Source organism: Drosophila persimilis, unplaced genomic scaffold (genome assembly GCF_003286085.1).
Source record: "Drosophila persimilis strain 14011-0111.01,24,50 unplaced genomic scaffold, DperRS2 tig00000000-arrow-pilon, whole genome shotgun sequence".
In the NCBI taxonomy this organism is placed as follows: domain Eukaryota; kingdom Metazoa; phylum Arthropoda; class Insecta; order Diptera; family Drosophilidae; genus Drosophila; species Drosophila persimilis.
The window spans coordinates 6,974,296-6,992,886 of record NW_020825288.1 but is presented as its reverse complement, the minus strand read 5'-3'; the positions used below and the strand labels follow the sequence as shown (position 1 = coordinate 6,992,886).

General features: G+C 45.4%; 8 protein-coding genes and 1 long non-coding RNA gene across 11 annotated transcripts; 3 read left to right on the top strand and 6 right to left on the bottom strand.

The window, feature by feature from the left end:
* Nucleotides 1–154: 154 nt before the first annotated feature.
* Nucleotides 155–2,481, bottom strand: LOC6587880 (delta-1-pyrroline-5-carboxylate dehydrogenase, mitochondrial). The gene is made up of 2 exons (XM_002012770.2): nucleotides 2,389–2,481; nucleotides 155–1,963 (listed from the first exon to the last, which is right to left on the bottom strand). The coding sequence occupies exons 1-2, from the start codon at nucleotides 2,466–2,468 to the stop codon at nucleotides 196–198; spliced, it is 1,848 nt and encodes a 615-aa protein (XP_002012806.1). The 5' UTR covers nucleotides 2,469–2,481; the 3' UTR covers nucleotides 155–195.
* A 76-nt stretch (nucleotides 2,482–2,557) lies between these two features.
* Nucleotides 2,558–3,052, top strand: LOC6587914 (uncharacterized protein C15orf61 homolog). The gene is made up of 2 exons (XM_002012769.2): nucleotides 2,558–2,731; nucleotides 2,792–3,052. The coding sequence occupies exons 1-2, from the start codon at nucleotides 2,575–2,577 to the stop codon at nucleotides 2,920–2,922; spliced, it is 288 nt and encodes a 95-aa protein (XP_002012805.1). The 5' UTR covers nucleotides 2,558–2,574; the 3' UTR covers nucleotides 2,923–3,052.
* On the bottom strand, nucleotides 2,954–4,791 carry LOC6587912 (lysosomal acid phosphatase). The gene is made up of 7 exons (XM_002012768.2): nucleotides 4,479–4,791; nucleotides 4,312–4,407; nucleotides 4,119–4,247; nucleotides 3,943–4,056; nucleotides 3,749–3,886; nucleotides 3,278–3,682; nucleotides 2,954–3,218 (listed from the first exon to the last, which is right to left on the bottom strand). Exons 1-7 carry the CDS (start codon nucleotides 4,626–4,628, stop codon nucleotides 3,054–3,056), a joined length of 1,197 nt encoding a protein of 398 aa, XP_002012804.1. The 5' UTR covers nucleotides 4,629–4,791; the 3' UTR covers nucleotides 2,954–3,053.
* A 243-nt stretch (nucleotides 4,792–5,034) lies between these two features.
* LOC6587911 lies at nucleotides 5,035–6,019 on the bottom strand. Its single transcript, XM_002012767.2, has 2 exons — nucleotides 5,891–6,019; nucleotides 5,035–5,832 (listed from the first exon to the last, which is right to left on the bottom strand). The coding sequence occupies exon 2, from the start codon at nucleotides 5,793–5,795 to the stop codon at nucleotides 5,163–5,165; it is 633 nt and encodes a 210-aa protein (XP_002012803.1). The 5' UTR covers nucleotides 5,796–5,832; nucleotides 5,891–6,019; the 3' UTR covers nucleotides 5,035–5,162.
* On the top strand, nucleotides 5,930–6,294 carry LOC113564949. Its single transcript, XR_003408393.1, has 3 exons — nucleotides 5,930–5,996; nucleotides 6,073–6,174; nucleotides 6,230–6,294. It is a non-coding gene; the product is annotated as an uncharacterized LOC113564949 (long non-coding RNA).
* Nucleotides 6,154–10,181, bottom strand: LOC6587874. Of its 2 annotated transcripts, XM_026984585.1 has the most exons (5): nucleotides 9,575–10,181; nucleotides 8,294–8,464; nucleotides 7,277–7,392; nucleotides 6,995–7,208; nucleotides 6,154–6,929 (listed from the first exon to the last, which is right to left on the bottom strand). In XM_026984585.1, the coding sequence occupies exons 2-5, from the start codon at nucleotides 8,409–8,411 to the stop codon at nucleotides 6,298–6,300; spliced, it is 1,080 nt and encodes a 359-aa protein (XP_026840386.1). In that variant the 5' UTR covers nucleotides 8,412–8,464; nucleotides 9,575–10,181; the 3' UTR covers nucleotides 6,154–6,297. The 2 variants fall into 2 exon arrangements, with proteins under 2 accessions (XP_026840386.1, XP_002012802.1); XM_002012766.2 differs by lacking the exon at nucleotides 9,575–10,181 and having other exon boundaries at nucleotides 8,294–8,899.
* A 419-nt stretch (nucleotides 10,182–10,600) lies between these two features.
* Nucleotides 10,601–11,536, bottom strand: LOC6587773 (protein chibby homolog 1). The gene is made up of 2 exons (XM_026984586.1): nucleotides 11,520–11,536; nucleotides 10,601–11,398 (listed from the first exon to the last, which is right to left on the bottom strand). Exon 2 carries the CDS (start codon nucleotides 11,384–11,386, stop codon nucleotides 11,036–11,038), a length of 351 nt encoding a protein of 116 aa, XP_026840387.1. The 5' UTR covers nucleotides 11,387–11,398; nucleotides 11,520–11,536; the 3' UTR covers nucleotides 10,601–11,035.
* Nucleotides 11,411–13,177, top strand: LOC6587681 (myosin-10). Of its 2 annotated transcripts, none has more exons than XM_026984583.1 (6): nucleotides 11,411–11,506; nucleotides 11,567–11,654; nucleotides 11,727–12,081; nucleotides 12,150–12,638; nucleotides 12,705–12,874; nucleotides 12,932–13,177. In XM_026984583.1, exons 2-6 carry the CDS (start codon nucleotides 11,620–11,622, stop codon nucleotides 13,122–13,124), a joined length of 1,242 nt encoding a protein of 413 aa, XP_026840384.1. In that variant the 5' UTR covers nucleotides 11,411–11,506; nucleotides 11,567–11,619; the 3' UTR covers nucleotides 13,125–13,177. The 2 variants fall into 2 exon arrangements, with proteins under 2 accessions (XP_026840384.1, XP_002012800.1); XM_002012764.2 differs by having other exon boundaries at nucleotides 11,706–12,081.
* On the bottom strand, nucleotides 13,117–14,130 carry LOC6587940 (vacuolar-sorting protein SNF8). Its single transcript, XM_002012763.2, has 3 exons — nucleotides 13,624–14,130; nucleotides 13,413–13,559; nucleotides 13,117–13,348 (listed from the first exon to the last, which is right to left on the bottom strand). The coding sequence occupies exons 1-3, from the start codon at nucleotides 14,091–14,093 to the stop codon at nucleotides 13,204–13,206; spliced, it is 762 nt and encodes a 253-aa protein (XP_002012799.1). The 5' UTR covers nucleotides 14,094–14,130; the 3' UTR covers nucleotides 13,117–13,203.
* Nucleotides 14,131–18,591: the final 4,461 nt, after the last annotated feature.

Sequence of the window (18,591 nt, the reverse complement as noted above, 5' to 3'; positions counted from 1 at the left end):
AGTTTTGTATATCATATGACCTAGCCAGGCCCCTTTGAATCTAACATATTTACAAATCGAGACGGAAAAGTCACGGCTTTCTAGATGGAGATTGTAGATCGATTCCCTTTCCTCAAGGCTTCCCCCACCCCACCACATGAAACATCAATATATATTCATACAAAAATAATTACTTTGTCTTCCCTTATAAAACAATTAAAATTTTGTAGCCGTTTCCGACCAATCTGTGACATTTCTGGCCATCTGACTGCCGTCTGTGGTCTCCGCCTGAGGCAGTTTATATGTGGATTTGTCCTCACTGATGCCCATGTAGGGATAATAGACGTTGACATGTGGCTTGAACGACTCCTTGATCACCTGCGGCGATGTCCAACGTAACAGGGAATGAGGACTGCCTAATTTTTCGCTGGTTCCCGTCATGTGACCAGCTCCAAAGGGCTGCTTGGCCACCATGGCGCCAGTGGACTTGTCGTTGACATTCAGATTTCCCACATTAAGCTTGAATACCCTGTAGGCCTCATCGACGAAAGCACCGTCGCTGGCAAAGACGGAGCCGATCAGTCCGTGATTGATCTGGGCCACCTTCGCCATAGTCTCCGCCAGCTGATTGTCCGGATAGACATAAACGCATAGTATGGGCCCCAGCAATTCGTCCTTGCAGATTTGATCGTCCAGATTGTAAACCCGCACAATGGTGGGATCCACGAAGTAGCCCCGCGTCCTGCTGCCCCTGCCGCCGGTGAGAAGCTCGCAATTGCGATTTCGCTCAATGTACCGCAGCCACATGTAGATGCGGTTGTAGGCCCGCTTGTTGATCAGCGCCGAGTAGAAACAGTTGCAGTAGGTGGCTTTGCTGACAAAGAGCTTGGAGCTAATCTCCAGCAGAGGCTTCTTGATTTTCGACTCCCAGAGGGATTCGGGCACGTACAGCATCGAGCAGGAGGAGCAATTCTGGCCCGCATACTCGAAGGCCGCTCGTATGGTGCAAGCCACAGCTGTTTCGGGATCGGCAGACGAATGAACAAAGTGAAAGTTCTTGCCACCAGTGTCCCCCACCAGCCGTGGATAGTTCTGGTAGCAGTTGATGTTATTGGCCACCAGCTTCCACAGCACCTTAAGCACCCCTGAAGTGCCCGTAAAGTGAATCCCGGCCAGCATAGAATCCTGCGTGACCACCGAGGCAAAGGTCGTCTCCTCACACGGAATGAAGTTGACGACACCATCGGGCAGTCCAGCATCGCGCATGGCCTGGAACACGTACCAGTTGGACAGAATGGCCGAGTCCGAGGGCTTCCACATCACTGCGTTGCCCATCAGGGCAGGTGTTAAGGCCAGATTGGCCGCAATGCTGGTGTAATTGAAGGGACTGATGGCAGCCACGAACCCGGTCAAGCCCCGCAGCCTCATGTAGTTGTGTTGGGAGTCGGGACAGTCATTGAATGGTTCGTAATTGGCCACGTCACGCAGGAACACGGGGCTCATGCGCAGGAGGTCGACGAGCTCAGCCACGTCCGTCTCCGCCTGGCGCAAGGTCTTCCCCTGGCCGAGCATTGTGGCAGCGACTATGTCGGACCGGTATTTTGTGGCAATCAAATCAGCCGCCTTGTTCCATATGTACATCCGATTGCTTAGCTGCGTCGTGTCCCAGCTCTTCTGGACCTCCACAGTCTTCTTAATGGCCATATTCAACATAGTGCGAGTTGCGTGGCCATATCGAGCTACTTGCCTCTTGAAGTTGTACGGCAAGATCTGCTCCTTCCATTCCATGCCATGAACGGCATGCTCCTCGCCATCGATCACGATGGGCACGTACTTGACTGTGGTCAGAATATTTTGCAGCGACGACTCCAGTTCCTTGCGTTCGTCCGATCCATCCTTGTACTCCAACAGCTTCTCGTTGGCAATGGGCACCTGATCAAAGTGTTCAACCAATCTGGTACGGGAGCCGAAATGGGTCAGCACGCTAAGGATGAAAATAGATTAAACTCTGTCGGGTCAAGCAGCTTAAATATTTTAACAAACTCTTTGTTTACATTTTTTAAATACACGCGCGCGTCCCTGTGAATGCCAAATTTGACCGATGACCGATAATCGATAACATTATTTAAAGTGTAGTGAAAAATAAAAATATCAGAATGCTCTTGTGAGCGAAACATTATACTGTAGGCTTACAGAAACAACCAATTTCTTTCTGTATGTTTTTAAGATTATATTGATACTGATTCAATTCAAATTCCCGCGCACCTGATTGTGACAAGGGCCTGCCAACTCGACTTTGGCGGGCGATAGCACTTATCGGTGCTGACAATAATAAAAAAAAAACCGGTGCGCGAATTGTTTTTACTTTTACCGATGCCATAACACATTTCTTTGGAGCATGCAACTTACCCGCGTTTTATTAAAGCCTCGTGCTTCGGAAGTGTTGACCGCGTACTTGAAGCAATGCCAAGAGCCGCCCTGGACATCATATTTCGTCAAGGTAGGAATGTTCCGTAAGCGCAACAAAAACAATCCTTATGGCCAAGTGCTGCACTCCAATTTCAGTTCAGGGATGTCACCAACGATCAGCGTGGAATGTCGCACTTCAACTGGACTCTGGACACGGGCACCAACTACCACATCCTCAGGACTGGCTGCTATCCTTATATGAAGTATCACTGCAGCAGGCGCGAGGTGCAGGATCTTTCGCTCGAAGACAAGTTCTTTCGTGTTCTGAAAGTGATCAATCTGGGTGAGAGGGCGGCCCTTTAAACGATGGTCATGGCTAACTTAACACCCAACCGTCTCGCAGGCTTACCTATGCTCTTCTATGGACTGGCTGCCATTCGCCTAATCAGTCATACAGAGATTGTACATGTCAGCGAGACGGTAAAGGTCCCAATATATTTCCTGTATGCTGAGGATAAGGGAGCTCGGTTCTAATTTTGAGGCATTAAAATGATAAATGTCAACATTTTACAACTGGGCTGCTCAGGGCAGCGACCTTCTCTCCCGTATATTATACAAGCTCGCCAGCAATAACATAATTACACTCTAAATAACAAAACCATAACTCAATTTCTGCAGTCGGGCGGATGATTCTCGCAGGTCTCGTCGTAGTTGACCAGGAGCAGTGCCTTCAGAGAAGCCTCAAACTGTGTGAGCGAGCAGGGCACATCACAATTGGGTATTGTCAGCTCCTTGGGGAACTTGTCATCGCTATTGTAATAGTACACCAACTGCAGAAGGAATACGAAAACTGTTAGATAGCCATAGCCATGTATATGCCTCCACAAACCTTCACTTCGAAGTCGCCATCACTAAAGTATTTGCTGTGGTGCAGCTCAAAGGCCAAGGCGGATGCATATTCCGGCAGCTTGGCCGTCTGATCCAATATCCCCAGCGAGTTCATCACATTGACCAGGGTGACATCGTGCCCGGAATATAGGAATATCTTTCGATCTGGACTCAAGTTCTTCTTGCGTTTGTTTTGCATTTTGTTGAGAATTTCGGTCAGGAAGGCACCGCCCTTGATGCGCTTCATCAGATTGGATTCTGTGAACAAGGCATAGCTGCGCTCGGCCAGCGGTCGTATCTCCTCTGGATATATATTCTCGGTCCAATCTGGCAGCACCAGACCGGCCTCCTCCTCCGTCTTCAGGGTGCCATACAGCAGCTCCACATCCAGAACATTCGAAATGTTCTGCAAATTAAGATTATGCGGCAATTATGCGGCGTCTTCAGGGGGGATGGATAGTGATGGTCCTACCTTGCCTGTGTTCTTTGTGAGCAGCTTGTACAGCTCCTTGTTGTCCTCGTTCAGTTTCTGCAGCTCTGGCGGTGGAGATTTATAGAGCTTCTGCAAGATGTTGTCATATTTAAGGCAGGGTTTCTTCTGGGCCAGCAGCTGGAAGGGAAAGATGGATTGGATAGATAGAATAGATAATGGATATGGGAACTTACGATGTCATCGTTGCGCGATAGGGTATTTACAGCCACCGGTTGCCAGGGTATGGGCAGCACATTGTTGTTCTCCAGAGGCGGCATGAAACCGGCCAAAACGCTCTGGGCGCTCATCTAAAAGATAACGGCCAACTGATTAGGTTTACCGCATCTGATGGTTACCTTTCTTGACGCACCACACAGCGTTCCGCGGCAGAGCTGAGCACGTGCACCTGCTGCTGTGTATAGAGGCTGTTCGATGGAAACAGTCGATAGTAGCGCATCCGCAGGTTCTTGCCCAGATTGTACGCCTGCAGGCTGCCCCTCTGTGGAGAAAGATCGGGTTAAGTAGAGCGAGGGTCTTCCATCTCCAATGCGCCATTGACTCACCGGTGTCAGGGCACCAGAGCCACCCTGCCAGTCGTGCGCTGCATGCGGGTCGTGCGGATAAAAGCCACTCGGATTCTTGGCGCCATGGCGGAACAGCTGTGCAAAGAGAGAGAGAGAGAGAGAGAGCATCAGAGTCAAAGTTGTTTAGCGGCTTTGGGGCAGCTCACAATGGAGATCATGCGTAGATTTCGCAAGCCCTGCTCGTCGTTGCTGTCCCCGAACACAAAGTATGCCATCATCACGAAGCACAGGGCGCTGCCCAGCACGATGACCGAGATTTTGGTGCCCCGTCGCGATTTGCAGTCGAGCTGCACCATGATTAGTTCCTTGTGCTGCTCTTGCTGCAGTCGCTCGGCATACGGCCTATACGAATCTTTCAGATTGGCAGACTAAAAATAGTTTTTGTTTATTTTATAGAGTGTTTTTGCAGCACAGCACAAACAAACAGCGCGTCCGCACCCACGTTCGACAGCAACAAAAGCCCCCAAACAACTGAGCAGCTGACGGCAGCAGCCAGCAGGGAGCAGGCAGTCAGCGTTTGCCCAACCGAAGAGAGAGCCCCAGCAGGCGGCAGAGCTGAGAGCATGGGGGGGCCGGCCGACGTCGACAGACATGTGCGAATAATTAAATTAGGTGCCCAAAAGCCAAAGAGAAGAGCCGAGAGGCGCCGACTCGACTAGCCGATGCCCTGCATCAAAGCACTGGCAATATTTAGTTGGGAAGTATGTTTTTGCGACTATAAATTATAATAAAACAATTCTTTGCAAAGGTACACAGTAACATAATCGATTTGTATCGATTGATCCACCACTGGCCTCGATAGCAGAACAAGTGAGATCCGTGGGAGCTTCTCAATGCGTCTCTGGTGTGGTTGGTTCCTCTTTGCTCTCCTCCTGGTCCTCTTCCGAGGAGGTCGGCTCCTCAACCAAGTAGCCCTCTTCTGCCTGGTAGGTTCGCTGGCCGTTTGTAGGCTCTTGCTCAACTGCTGGCTCCATGGCTTGCTCTTCCGCTTCTGCGGGCTGGTCTGAGTAGTCTTCTGGCTGCTGTCCTGTGGAGGTAACCTCCTCCTCAGACATGGGCACCAACTGGTAATAACAAATCTGCTCCACTGGTTGCTGGCAGGCATATATCGCCTGGTGATAGGCCGGCACCGACACTGGCACTTGCACCGGCACTACCACAGGCACTGCCATTGGCATACCCACATGCTGTTCAAGCGGATTGAGGACCGCATAGAAGAGACCGCTGTTTAGATTTTGTTGGGTGGGCAAGGCCATTTGGGACTGAAGATCGGACAGATAGTTGATCACGCCAATGGGACTAGCCACATAGGTGGCCGCGCTGTTGTCTGGCATAAGCCAGGACATCTCTTCGTAGTTTGGCAGATAGGCGCTAGCCGTTGGTGCGGCGTGCATGGCCATTGGATAGGAGTACGTGCCCGGCATCAGGTAGTAGTCCTGATAGTGCTGATTCAAACCCGACATGGTTCCTTCTTGTAATTACAGAGAGGCTTCTCCAGATCTGAAAGGAGAACGCATTTGGAATTGGATTCAAGAGGCAACTGGTTTGCCACACTCACGCTTTGTCGCAAAAAACAGATCACTCAAACGGTGATCGGTGACCCTCCACAGGAGGATGATCGGCGAAGGATCAGTTAAAGTGCTGGCGAGCCAATAGCCGAAACGGTAAGACGTAACAAATTTTGAATTTCATACAAAAATAATTTGAATAATAAATTTTGAACTGTGTAATATTCTTTAGTAACGTTCGAACATAACCATCGTTCAACTCACAATACTACAAGGAACGACAAAATAGAAATGAAGGAAGAATCCCAGGCAATCTGGATAACGAAAACTCCATGTATGTTTAAAGAAAACACTTAATTTACACATTTAATCTAGTAATCTAATCGTAGAACTATGGACAGTCTTCACTCGTAATCGTAATAAGCGTATTGCAGCTTGCCCCGGTCAGTAATCGGAATCAGTTGCCACCCAGGACACACCGCTCCGTGTCGAGCTCCTCATCCGAGTCCATGCGCTGGCAGTCTCCGTGTCCAGAGAAGCGCTTGTACACGAGATAACTGCACCAGACGGTCAGGGGTAGCAGAGCCAGGCCCAAGGGCATGAGGAATAGCAGCAGAAACTCGCGCGGATCGCTGCCGGGAACACCTTCATCACTGTTGTCGTAATCGTTCCAGTACTCCTCGTCCTGCTCTTCAGCTGGCAGAACGTCCAGAAAGGCCTCGCGGATCTTGTGCCCGCGATAGCTGATGGCTGCACAAGCATAGTGTCCGGCATCCCTCAGTCGCACGCCGTCAAGAATCAGCTTGCTGAGATAGATCTGCGGTCCGATCATCATCTCCGAGGCCGTGGACAGCAGCTCATAGGTGCGTCCATCGTAGCGTACGATGTGTGCACTGAAATTGGAAGCAGGCGATGCGGAGGGTCCCTCACCGGCTGGCAGGGAACCCACGAAGGAGTGCCTCTTAAACCACTTGATTGTTGGATGCTCCTCGCTGTGCACCCTACACTGGAAAACCACCCGACTGCCCAGCGAGGCGGTCTTGTTGCTGGGATACGAATCCATGAACTCGGGAGCAGCCAGTGAACTGTCTAACGGATGGAGAGAGTCGAATCTTAGTAGGCTCTGACTGCAGAAGGACGAGATGAGGTCTTACTCTTCACATCTAGCTGGTAGGTGCGCACTAGCTGCACGTCCACCGACTGCGCCTCGTCCCAGACGTGCGGATTGATGCTGCATTTGTAGAGTCCGGAATAGCGCTCCGTTACGTTCCGCAGCCAGAGCTCTGGCCGGCACAGACTCGGTTCGCAGGGCAGGGCTGTCCAGTCATCGGCCGCCTCGGGCTGATAGCAATTATTGTCGCTGCATTGCTGCAGAGATGGGCAATAAGGAATCGGTTAAAGCAGGATTCTGTGGATATGATTGAGGCATATACTACCTTAAAGAACCAATGTATCTGGATATCGGCCAGCTTGCTCTCGTCCAGCAGACCCTTCAGATTGCACTGCAGCTTCACATCGTATCCGGCACGCTGCTGTATCAACTCTGTGTTCTCTGCACCGGCCAATGGAAAAAACAAGAAGCAGATGGGAAAACAGTCCAATCAATTCAATGCCAAAATGTTTGTTTACCATTTTGACAGCAATTGATAGGCGAAACAGCGGTATCTTATCAAATGCTGTTCTCTCAAAAAATACGATTAATAATCCAAGCATTTTTGTGGAATGAAAGCGGAAACGTGAAATTGAAAAAGAGTTGAGCTGTGGATTCAGGTTTCCGTAACGCTCATGCCATTCGTTACAGGTCGATGGGTTAAATTTCAATTGAGTATACCGACTGTTATATGAATCGCCAGACCTATTCGGATTTTTACTACGAATGAAAGCGAAACGTTGTAATTCTCTGTAATTCTGGGAATACTAAGAACGACAGCAGAACGTTGTAGTTATCTGGTAATCTGGTTCTAAATGGTATCAAATTTTCAGTTTGTTTAGCTGAAAAATGCGAGATCCATATATCAGATTATCTAATTCTAAGAACCTAAAAATCGATCTATGAATGTACTATAATATCTATAAGTCTATTATAGAAATTTGTTTCTACTAAGAACGAAAGCATTCTGCCATTGCCCGGCCTTTGGAAATCGTCGTCTTCGGGACCTTATTCAAGTTCATCCAAGCCTCCGGATCGGACTGCCGGTAAACAGAACGTTATAGTTCTCTGTAATATTCGATGGTCTCCAACTAACAATTAGTTTAGCTGAAGAATGCGATTCATTTCGCTGGAATTTGCCATGAAGAACTTAAAAATCGATCTAGAAATAATTCCACCTACAATAATTGATACATCACAATTGAAACTGTATTCTACTTATAAGCTTAGAACCTCATTAGCCTGTGAAACTCAGACTCCCACTAATCCACGGACAAAATGATTCGGTCAGGCATCAACTTACCTGTATAATCCACAAAGTAGCCGTGAGCTTGTTGAAAGCCACAGAAATACAGGTGTATCAAAAGCCAAATGTGGCTAGACCACCACAGATAATATCTCTGTCTAATCATCGGATCCATTTCCACTTAGTATATCCGATACATTGCCAGACAATTGTTGTTGCTGCGTCGACCTATCAGATACATGGATTTGTTAGTTTGTGGCACAGATACGATACCCTGTAATGGTAGAATATTTATTTCGATTCCACTTCCACTGCTTTTGGCCATCCATTCATTCCCAGCGAGTGATCGATTTTAATTTAATTTCTAAGCAAACACTCGAAGCTCTCCAAATTTGTATTTATTTATTTGTGTGTCGAGGCGGGCTGCATTTTCCACCCGCTCGAACATATTTTTCACACATTTAATTGTGCGCTGCGCTGTCGGCAATGAGTGTAAAATTTTCTTTTGTTTATTTACTTGGCCATTTGGGGCGAAGGGGGCGGTGCTCTACATTAGCTCACAAAACACACAAGCATTTAGACACAAATCCTTGGTACGTACATATATATAAATTATCAGCAATTTTGCTTTCCATTTATTAATAAAATAGTGAGTGCCATTTATGCAACAATAAATCATTGCCGGCAGCGATAATGCTCGTTTATCAATTCTGCTTGGGCCAGACACTAAATATTGTCTAAAAAAGCACATAGCAGGGCTCTAATGGTGAACTCATGAGAGGGGAACATTTTCTTTTCGAAATTTTCAATGGAATGTGGATTTTTTGGGAATAAAAAAAGTTTGCTACAACGAAAAACAAAAGACTGTGATTTATCAAGAAATCAAATCAAAAGATTCGAATTAAATATTCCTTCCGCCCTAAGAAATTACACATTCAAATCAATTCCTGGTTCTCTGCTCCTACAAACACCCTTAGAATTTTAATAGAATAAGTAATGCATTCATGTAGACACACTTTGGTGAATTTTTTTTTAATTGGAATGTCACGGACAAATCATTTTCGAGTCACTTTTTAGCAAACCTCTGGCCACAGAAGGCTCATAAAACACATTTGATTCGATGGGCGTTTTGTTTATGCAGTTCGTGTTATTTTCCACGATCGGCAGATCCAGCGAACCCCATTGTGATGGAGATTTATCTGTGTTGCCCCACTTGATTGGCATCGACTCAATTGATTTATACGATATCATTTATTAGGTGAAAAGCTGATTGTTTAATAGACAATTTGTTTATGGCTAGCAGAAGTTGAATCCAAATAATACAAATTTAGCACTCACTGTGGACAGAGCTCGGGGGGATCAACCATCAGCAGCTGATGGACAACTGACACAATGCTTTCATATTTGAGTGAAGTACGTCAAAGTGGAAGGAATACGTACTGCTGATATGGCTGTTTTTTATATATAGTTTTTTTGTTTTTTTTTTGTTTCTTTGCTTTTCGATTAATGCGCCAAGCACTAGCACTTGGCCTGTTTTCTGCTGATAGAACCGTTCGGTTCGCGTCTCTGGTTACCTAATGCCACACAAACTTCAATTGGCCTTCAGGACGTTGCGGTTTTGCACATCGAGATCTTCTGCTTCTGCTGACACCGCGCAATGTGCGTATGTTTTCCGTTTACTATTTAGCAATTTGTTTCTCCTCCTGTGGCCATTGTGTTATTGTTATTGTCGGTAAATACTTAATGTAGACCCACATCGATCTCCCGATCGTTTGTTTTCCGTGTTCGTTCCCGTGCGCGTCCGTACGTGGAGCTGGCTATCAAGAAACTACTGTAATACACGAATCGAACAAGTGTTACCCCTCGGTGGAGAGACGAGACGAGGCGAGGCGAGGCGATCGTCTATCGTCTGCCTTCGTTACCGTTTGGCATGGCATTGGCGTAGTGCAAGTGGTCTCTGGGCTCTGGGAAAAACGATATAAATGTGTTTTATAAGCAGTTTTGCTTATCGCATATCAATATCAATGCGTAAATATACAGTAGTCGATGGTGTGGACCGATATGGGCTACGGCCACACACCTATGTATACACGGATCCCCGCACACGCCCTCAAAGATTAGACTGCGGCAGAGCTGTTAAGCTTTATCGCGCTAGTGAGAACCCAAAAAAAAAATGTCTAACCCCATCGGATCCCAGAGTAGAGATTCCCGGAGTTGTGGGGCCATGTAAATTTCCCCATTTTCCATCCGTCGGATATTTATACAGCTCTTGTGGCCTCATCAGAAGGTTTATCATATCGGGCCACCGTGCGCACACTGCGGTCCGTTCGATTGCCATGGGGACTTATCAGAGCAGCTTATCAAATACAATAAATAGAGCGGGAGCCAAGCGGCAGCCTGACGGCAGGCCAAACCGAACCGCACCGTACCGATGGCGTCTATAGATTGCCTGCCAATGGCGACAACAATGCCACCAATTTTGACCAGTTCCATTCATCGAACGTTCGCCCAACAAATCCCAAATTAATGCCCAATGGTCTAGTCAACCAAAGCCCCTAGGTACCCAAAACAGAACATTTTGATATCTCCCCCTGCCATGGCCATTGAAACTGTATAAAGAAGTATTAGAAATATATCTCAAGTGTGTGGTTGGGATTTTATCAGAATCAGGTAAATTTAGGAGAAGCTTAGTGAATGTTAACCGGTATTCTTAAAAATATTCCAAAATCTTAGGCCAGCTCACAGTATTCAACCGAATATCCAAAACGAGTAATATCCGCTGTCACACGTATGCTTTTTTTATTTCTTTACATTTTCAAATGTGCTCTTTTCCCTCGGCTTTAGTTCGTTCAATTCCGATGCCTGCTCCGCCAGTAGATCCAGCATAAATTCCATCTTCAAATTGGACATATTGTTCTCCTCTTCCAGGACACGGAACTTCTTTTTCAGACGCAGCATATCGTCCACATCGCCCTTGCGCGTCGAGTGCATCCAGATGCCATCGGCAAAGCGCAGCTCCTTGTTGCCCAGATTCAGCGAAATCTGGCGAAAGTCATCAAGATCCTCGGCGACAGCAGGAATGCCAATATTGCATCGATTCTGACGCAGCGGTATCGGCTTGGACTCGAATTTCTTGTTGAACAGCGGCATCGCAGAGTGAAACTAAAAGAAAAAGTTGACCAACTCAATTACTAGCTGGGGTTGCGTTGCCAGGGACAACCGACACCGGGACGTTGGTCACAACAGAACGGCCAGGCAAAATGAATGCGTGTAAATATTGTACCTGTTTCTGAGTCGAGCTGTCAAATACTAATTGACACACTCGCATAGATTTGTAAACGAATTCGAAATTTTCAGCCTATGCTTGGTACGAGAGAAACCACATGACACAGGAGCAGAACAATTTATCGGCCCCCAGGTAAGTTAGAGCGGAGTCCAACAACCAAATAAGTCACATCATCTCTTGCAGAGGCACTTTCGATATAAGCAGCGATGTAGAGCACCTAATAGACAATACCAACGAGGACATGTCGAAGTTTCGTGATAAGGTTCAGCATCTGATGGACAACGTAGCCGAGGTGGTGGGGGAAAACCAGCAGCTCCGCCAGGAGTTGGCCAGATACAAGCTGGCGGACACAAGAAAGCCAGGTGGCATTGAGGAGGTCCAGCAGCGAAGCCAGATGACCGAAGACGCCCTGGCTACTGCCTTGAAACAGATCGATTTTCTGCAGAAGGAGCGAGGCAGCCTGAAAATGATCCATGAGTGCTCACAGCGTACCATCGATAACATGGAGAAAGAGCTAAAGAACTACCGGAAACAGCTTCAAGACTCGGGCGACGACAAGGTGCATTAACCATACCCAGAAAAGTTTGGCCTTAATACGAACTGTTTTTACCTCGCCGAAATTTATAGATCATCAATAAGTACATTCAAGCTATTAAAATGCTGGAGGGTAGGGTCGACAGCCAAAAAAACGACATACGCGCACAGGCAGAGATGATTCAGGTTATGCACGAGCAAAAACACCGCAGCGGTAAGCAGCTCCTGGAAATGCAGGCGAAGCTACAGGAGCAGGAACACCAGTCGGCGGTCAATTACGAGAACTCAATGGAAATAGCCGCTCTGAAGCAGCAGCTCATGGATTACGAGCAGCGTCTGCATGACGCTCAACAGCTGCTCAGGGAGAGCCACAAGCGGGAGGAAGTGGCCATGGCCAAGGTCCAGGAAGCCCTGAACCTCAGCGAGTCGGCTGCCCGGGAAAAGACCGATGCGGAGAGACGATCCGAGGGCTACAAAGTGGAACTGACTCAGCTGGCCAAAAATATGGGCGTCATCTTGAAGGAAGAAGCCAAACGTGTAGACAACGAGGTAGAAGTGCTAAGATCCAAGCATCGCGAGAAGGTTAGTGCTACGACAAACACGGCAGCCTTGTTCCTTAATCTCGTTTTTCTTACCTATCGATTGCAGCTCAAACACCATAAAGCGGAGCACGTAGCGAAAATGCAAGCGCTGCTGACACGCTACACTCAATTGGAGAGAAAGTATAATGAGGTTTTAGATCAGAATGAAAAACTCTACGCTGAGCTGCAAGACACTAGCCAGCGTCTGAACGACGACAAGCAGAAAATATCCGAACTGTAAGACTAATACAAACAGTATTCCTCGATAATATCTAACATACTTGGGTTCCGCAGCAAGATCTACGAGACTCGAGTGAGCGAATACATCCAGCACCAAAGAAAAATAAACGAAGAGTACAAGAAGGCAAGGAATGACCTAACGACAAAGTTTCAGCAGGAGGTCAGACGTCTTATGGATATGAACTCAGAGCTGAAGGCCGAAATAACGATTTTAAAGGGGGAAAACACCAGAAACCATACCATTTAGAATAGCTTGCAAACTATACAAATATACGTATATTAGTTATGTTATGGCATAAATACTAGTAGTTTGTAATAAGGCGAAGCTACAAGGCAGTAGCCTGAGCATTGCGACCGGGAAACAAGCTGGGGAACCAATAGGCAGGCTCCTCGTCCGCTTGCCTGTCTATCCAGCAGAGGCCCTCCCCCAGGACCTTGTCAAGCGATTGCCTGGCCCGGTAGTCGGTCCATCTGAGGAGCAACATTAGGAAACCAATTAAAATGTACAACTTTTAGATTGTGCTCAAAGACTTGCCCCAAGTCCTGCATTAGCTGAGATTGTGTGACGCAGCCCTGTTCGGTATTGGATGCAGCATTCAAGATGTTGGTCTCCTCCATGCTCAGCTCCCCGGGAATGGACTGAACGATGTACTTGCCTTTGCCCAGCTTGTGCACAACAAAACTGAAAGTAAAATCGGAAGTTAGCAGTTCTGGACGAATGGGTATCTGTGTTAGAGTTACGTTACCCATTTCCAAATATGCTCAGCTTTTTGGCTGCCATCAGTATGTCCTCTTTGGTGATCTCCTGGTGAACTGCACTCTGGCCACGGGCCGCTACCAGACGCCGGCGCAGCTCGTCCAGCTCCATCAGACCGCCCGTCTTGTGGTTGGCCGCCAGGCACACCTCGACCACTTGAACACCCAATTCGTAGTAGAAGTCGCCCATGCCCAGGACGCTCCAGAAGCCCTTGCCCGTGGCCAGCGGATCAACGCCAATGGCAGCGCACATTTCCTGGAATTGCTTGCGAAACTGCGCGTTCTTGCGAATGTCCTCTTTGTGTTTCATTGCGAACTCCTCTAGTTTGAGCCGGAAAACATCCATTTGCTTTGTCATTTGCTCCAGCTGCGATTCCTGCAGGTCTGTGCCTTTGTCCTTGTACTTTTCGGCGGCTAGCTTTTGCTGTTGAATAGCGCCCAGTCCCGCGCGGCGCCGCATGCTTAAATTTTTCTTTTGTTTTCTTTTTTAAATTACAAATTAGACAGCAAAAAAAAAACAAAACAATAGAACAGCTGATAACATATACGGTCTGACCCTCAGAAATATACCAAAATATACCGTAAATATACTGACGAATTCCAGTTATATTTTACATATTACTCGATTTTGATTTTCCGTCGAATATTACTAGCTATATAGAACATTTAGCCATGCCCACATAATTTTATACGAGTGATGAATCAATTTTCTACAAGATTGGATAGTTTTTAATCCTTGCTTTTATTGTATTTATTGTAAAAACAGGGTTAAGCGAAAAAGTCCAACCAAAAAAGAGTCGCAATGTTGCTGGTATTTAAAGACGTGATTCGTGTATAGCACTTTGTACACCCTATTTCGCTAATTTTATATGAAGATCAAACGAAATTTATTAAGACCTTTTCTCAAATTGATATTCTTTAGACATATTCAAGTACATTATTAGTATCCTGTGTATATTTATGTCGATCCTGATACCCACGGAGCCTTGGAAGACAAACATATTCACAATTCTATAACATCCATTTGCCCCAGGGTATGTGTGCATGGAATTAGCAACATGTTTGTGTATGGAATGAAACTCATTGTTGCAAAAGCGAAACTGCGGCGAATCGGGTATTGCCTATATTTCAAGCTATATAGATTTGCCCACTTGGCTTTATCCCATAGATAAATGCATTTTCTACAAGATTGCTTCTTTTAATTACCTTTATGTATTTTATTTTGACCAAAAAACGGTTTTCAAGTAAATGTTGCCGCAACAGTGTGTATGGAATGTGCAACATTGTGTATGGAACGAGACTCATTGTTGCTAAAGCGAACTGCGGCGAACTGCGGCGAAATCAAATTCAATTCAAAAAACTACCAATTCTTTGTTCCGTTGAATAATACTATCTATATGGAACATTTAGCCATGCCCACTCAATTTTGTACGATTGATGAATCAATTCTATACATGATTGGTCTATTCCAAATATTTGCATTTATTGGATTTCTATATAAAATTGAAAATTAAATTAATAGATTGAAGAAAATGGACAAAAATACCATGGGAGCGCGGCGAAAACCAGTATTTCTACAGTATGACCCTCAGAACAGCACCGAAATATACAAAATATACCGATTGGTGCGCGCCAAATCTAACTTTTTTGAATGTGAGCGACAAAGATTTAAATGTTGTCAACCGGCCCATTACCGATGCAACAAATACGACGAATCCCTCAATTTAGGCAAAAAAGGTCAACAAAAAAACAGTGGCAACGTAAGTGAGTATGAAATGTCACGTCAACCGGAGTTTGGGCTCAGCTATACCCTATTTCGTTGATATATATGAAGAAACTGGTTTTCCAAGCTGTTTTAAAACGTAATTAATATAGAAATTATCTCAGATTGCTCTGTTTTGGACATATTAATGCATATGATTAGGGTCTTGTAAATATATCTCGATCCCGATACCCATTCTTGGTTTCTGTATGTAGACCAAAACCTTCAAAATATCGTTGAAATACCTTTAAAACAGAAACTGACTAGTTTTGGCCTTTATTGGTGCCTTAGATGACAAACATTCTCTCAGTTCTATAATATCCATTTCCCAGGGTATGCAAAATGTTGCTTTATCCGCGCCATGTTGGGCAACAATGCTGCTCGATTTCACCGCACATGAGTCTGGCCCATACAAATTGAATGTTGCCAGCAACATAAGACGTAAGAAAACGTAAGTGAGGATGGAATGCGCCGTAAGTTTAGGGAAAAAAAGGACATTGTGGCGAGGAAAAATCCCAGAGAAAATCCAAAAAAAGTCCCACCAAACTTGAGCGCCAAATAGACATTTTTTGAATTTGAATCATCGATGTTTTTTCTCAAACATCGATGTTTTTAGATTTCATTAAATTGATATCGATGCTGTTAATGATTATAATATTGATGCTGCTATCGATTGAATTCTGAAAAATATCGAAAAATACCAAAAATCTGCGCCAATGCTATGTTAACAATTGTGTGCTGTTATGCGCGATATGTTTCGATTTCGAAATTCGGCGGAATTTCAAATTGTATTTTCAAAATAAGAATATCAACCTTCGTTTGTTTTACGTTAATGGCTGTTTATTAGAATTTATCAATAATAGAACTCAGCGGGAACCAGAATTGGGCTAGGCACATTGAAATGCAATGAAATAAAGAAAGTTCGAGTACTGGAGGTAGCCCTGCAGATCAATCTATGCTCTTGAATGAAACTACTATTTTAAACGATCGTGTTCTAAGTTAGTTATATGTATATTTGACTTAGTGATCCTGAGTATTTGATTTGGCTGATTTTTTTTAATGCATCTTGAGTTTTCCACGGAAGTAGAAGTGACATTAGTGACCCGAACTCATCGATTCCTTGTAGAAAGCGTTTGGAGAACAAGGCAATAAAAAGTGCATTTGTTAAAAGGCCCCGCTCAATTTATGAACCTATTGGACCAGTCACCCCCATAGATCAATCAATACCACAGCAAATTCCAAAAATAAAAAAAAAGTACGATTCACTATCGACAGGCAGGGGAGCGGGAGCATTACCGAAGAGCCCGCATACTTGGAGTACGTCATCAGCTGCTAATGTTCCGTGAGAGAGAGAGGACATTGAATGTCATTTATGTTTATGCTGCCAGCGGAAATTCAGAAAATTGTGAATCACCCAAAATGCAGAGATCAGCGAAAAACGTCAATGATAGCATCTGGTTAATTATGCGAACGGTGTGAAGAACTCTGCCACACAATGAAATTCAAGCTCATTAATAAGAAGACCATTTTTTTTTTGACTTGGCTTTCGTTGTGGTAGCACTTAACACCACTTAACGGTAGAAAAATCAGTCGATTAGCGAGAGCACGACGGACAGACAGCCAGACAGACAGACAGCCAAACACCCAGAGGCACTCGAAGCGGAGCGGAGCGGCCGCCCCATCATAACATATCATTACGTTCAATATTCGTCGGGATACAGCGCACGTTCCAATACCCATCGAAAAAGACGAAGAACATGAATGCGGGGCCATATGTCCAGTAAACTAGGGCAAGCATTGAACTCGGGGATACAATTCAATGGATTGCATAATGACTCTGTTAATTGAAATATCTCTGCAGCTCTATAAATAATCTATATGTCAGAAAAAACTTTATGGGAAGTTTGAAATTTAATATGACGGATGTGCAGGGCAACCATCAACTCTTTGCATGTCCAAATTGGGAAATAATAGACATGATGGTGGAGCATTTGTAGAGCACAAAACAATCAAATAAACACACTCTTATCGTGTTTGAGAAACATATGTCAACAGCCACTTGAATTACATGCAATTTGATCGTTTCGTTGAGATATTGCTCGATTCGTGGCAAGAGCCGGGTCTTATGTACATAGAAAAAAGCGCTGCGTGTACGCGATAAACGCAATGCAAAAAATTTGAGTGTGTATTCAAGATGACTTATCCATACATACATATATATGTATAGCTATTGCATTGGCCCCCTCTAATTGCTCTCTTGAACTTTACAAAGCTCAAGCTATTGTAATACTCGTAGATTCCTACATATGTATGTATGTATGTATGCATGTAAGCTTTTAATTCGTCTGATTTCCAAATTGTTAGTACATACAAATTATATTTGAATTCCCGAAGTATATATGTGGTTTCTCTCTCTCTCTTTATCTTTTTTATATTAGAGTGTCGGCTCAATATTCATTTTCATTTCCTTTATTTTTCATTATTTCGACAGGAAGCCGGCCGCGACGCCTCGTCCGCTGCTTCTCAGAGATGCAACCGGCGCACACGCACACGCACACGCACGCACACACACATGTATGTAAGTAGCATAGCATGTGTGCATGTGCATTGGTTTGCCGTAAAAATGACATCAGCCATGTAGGGGCGTGGTGGCATGCGACAAGCAGCCCAACGGAATAAAACAAAGAAAATTTAATGAAAATCCAAGAGGAAAAGTAAACTAAAATAGCAGCCGACAAAAATAAACAGAAAAAATGATGCAAGCCGCCGACAGACAAAGGGCCCTGTCATAAGAGCAGGGGCCAACAGAGGGAGACAGGGAGCATAAGTAAAGAGTGTAAAATTAGATGTGTGGTGGGTGTGTGGGAGGGAGACAGTGAGCAGGCGGAATGCAGCTGATCAGCTGAGCGACTTGTTTGACAGTCGAGGGCGAAATATTTGGGCAGCTGTGCACACTCTCGGCATAAGGGCGCGTGCGCCGTCGCGTCGGTCCGATCAAATGCAAAATCCATGTAAGTTGTACGAGAAATGTAATATGCCAGAAATAGTTTCGCTTGGCGAACGTCTGACCATCTTGACCAGATGCTGTCAGCTTAGCGCACCGCGAGATACAGATACAGATACAGATGCATCAACATTAACATCGGGAACCCTGACAGGCGGAGTGAAATGACCAGACCAGGACCATGACCAGGAG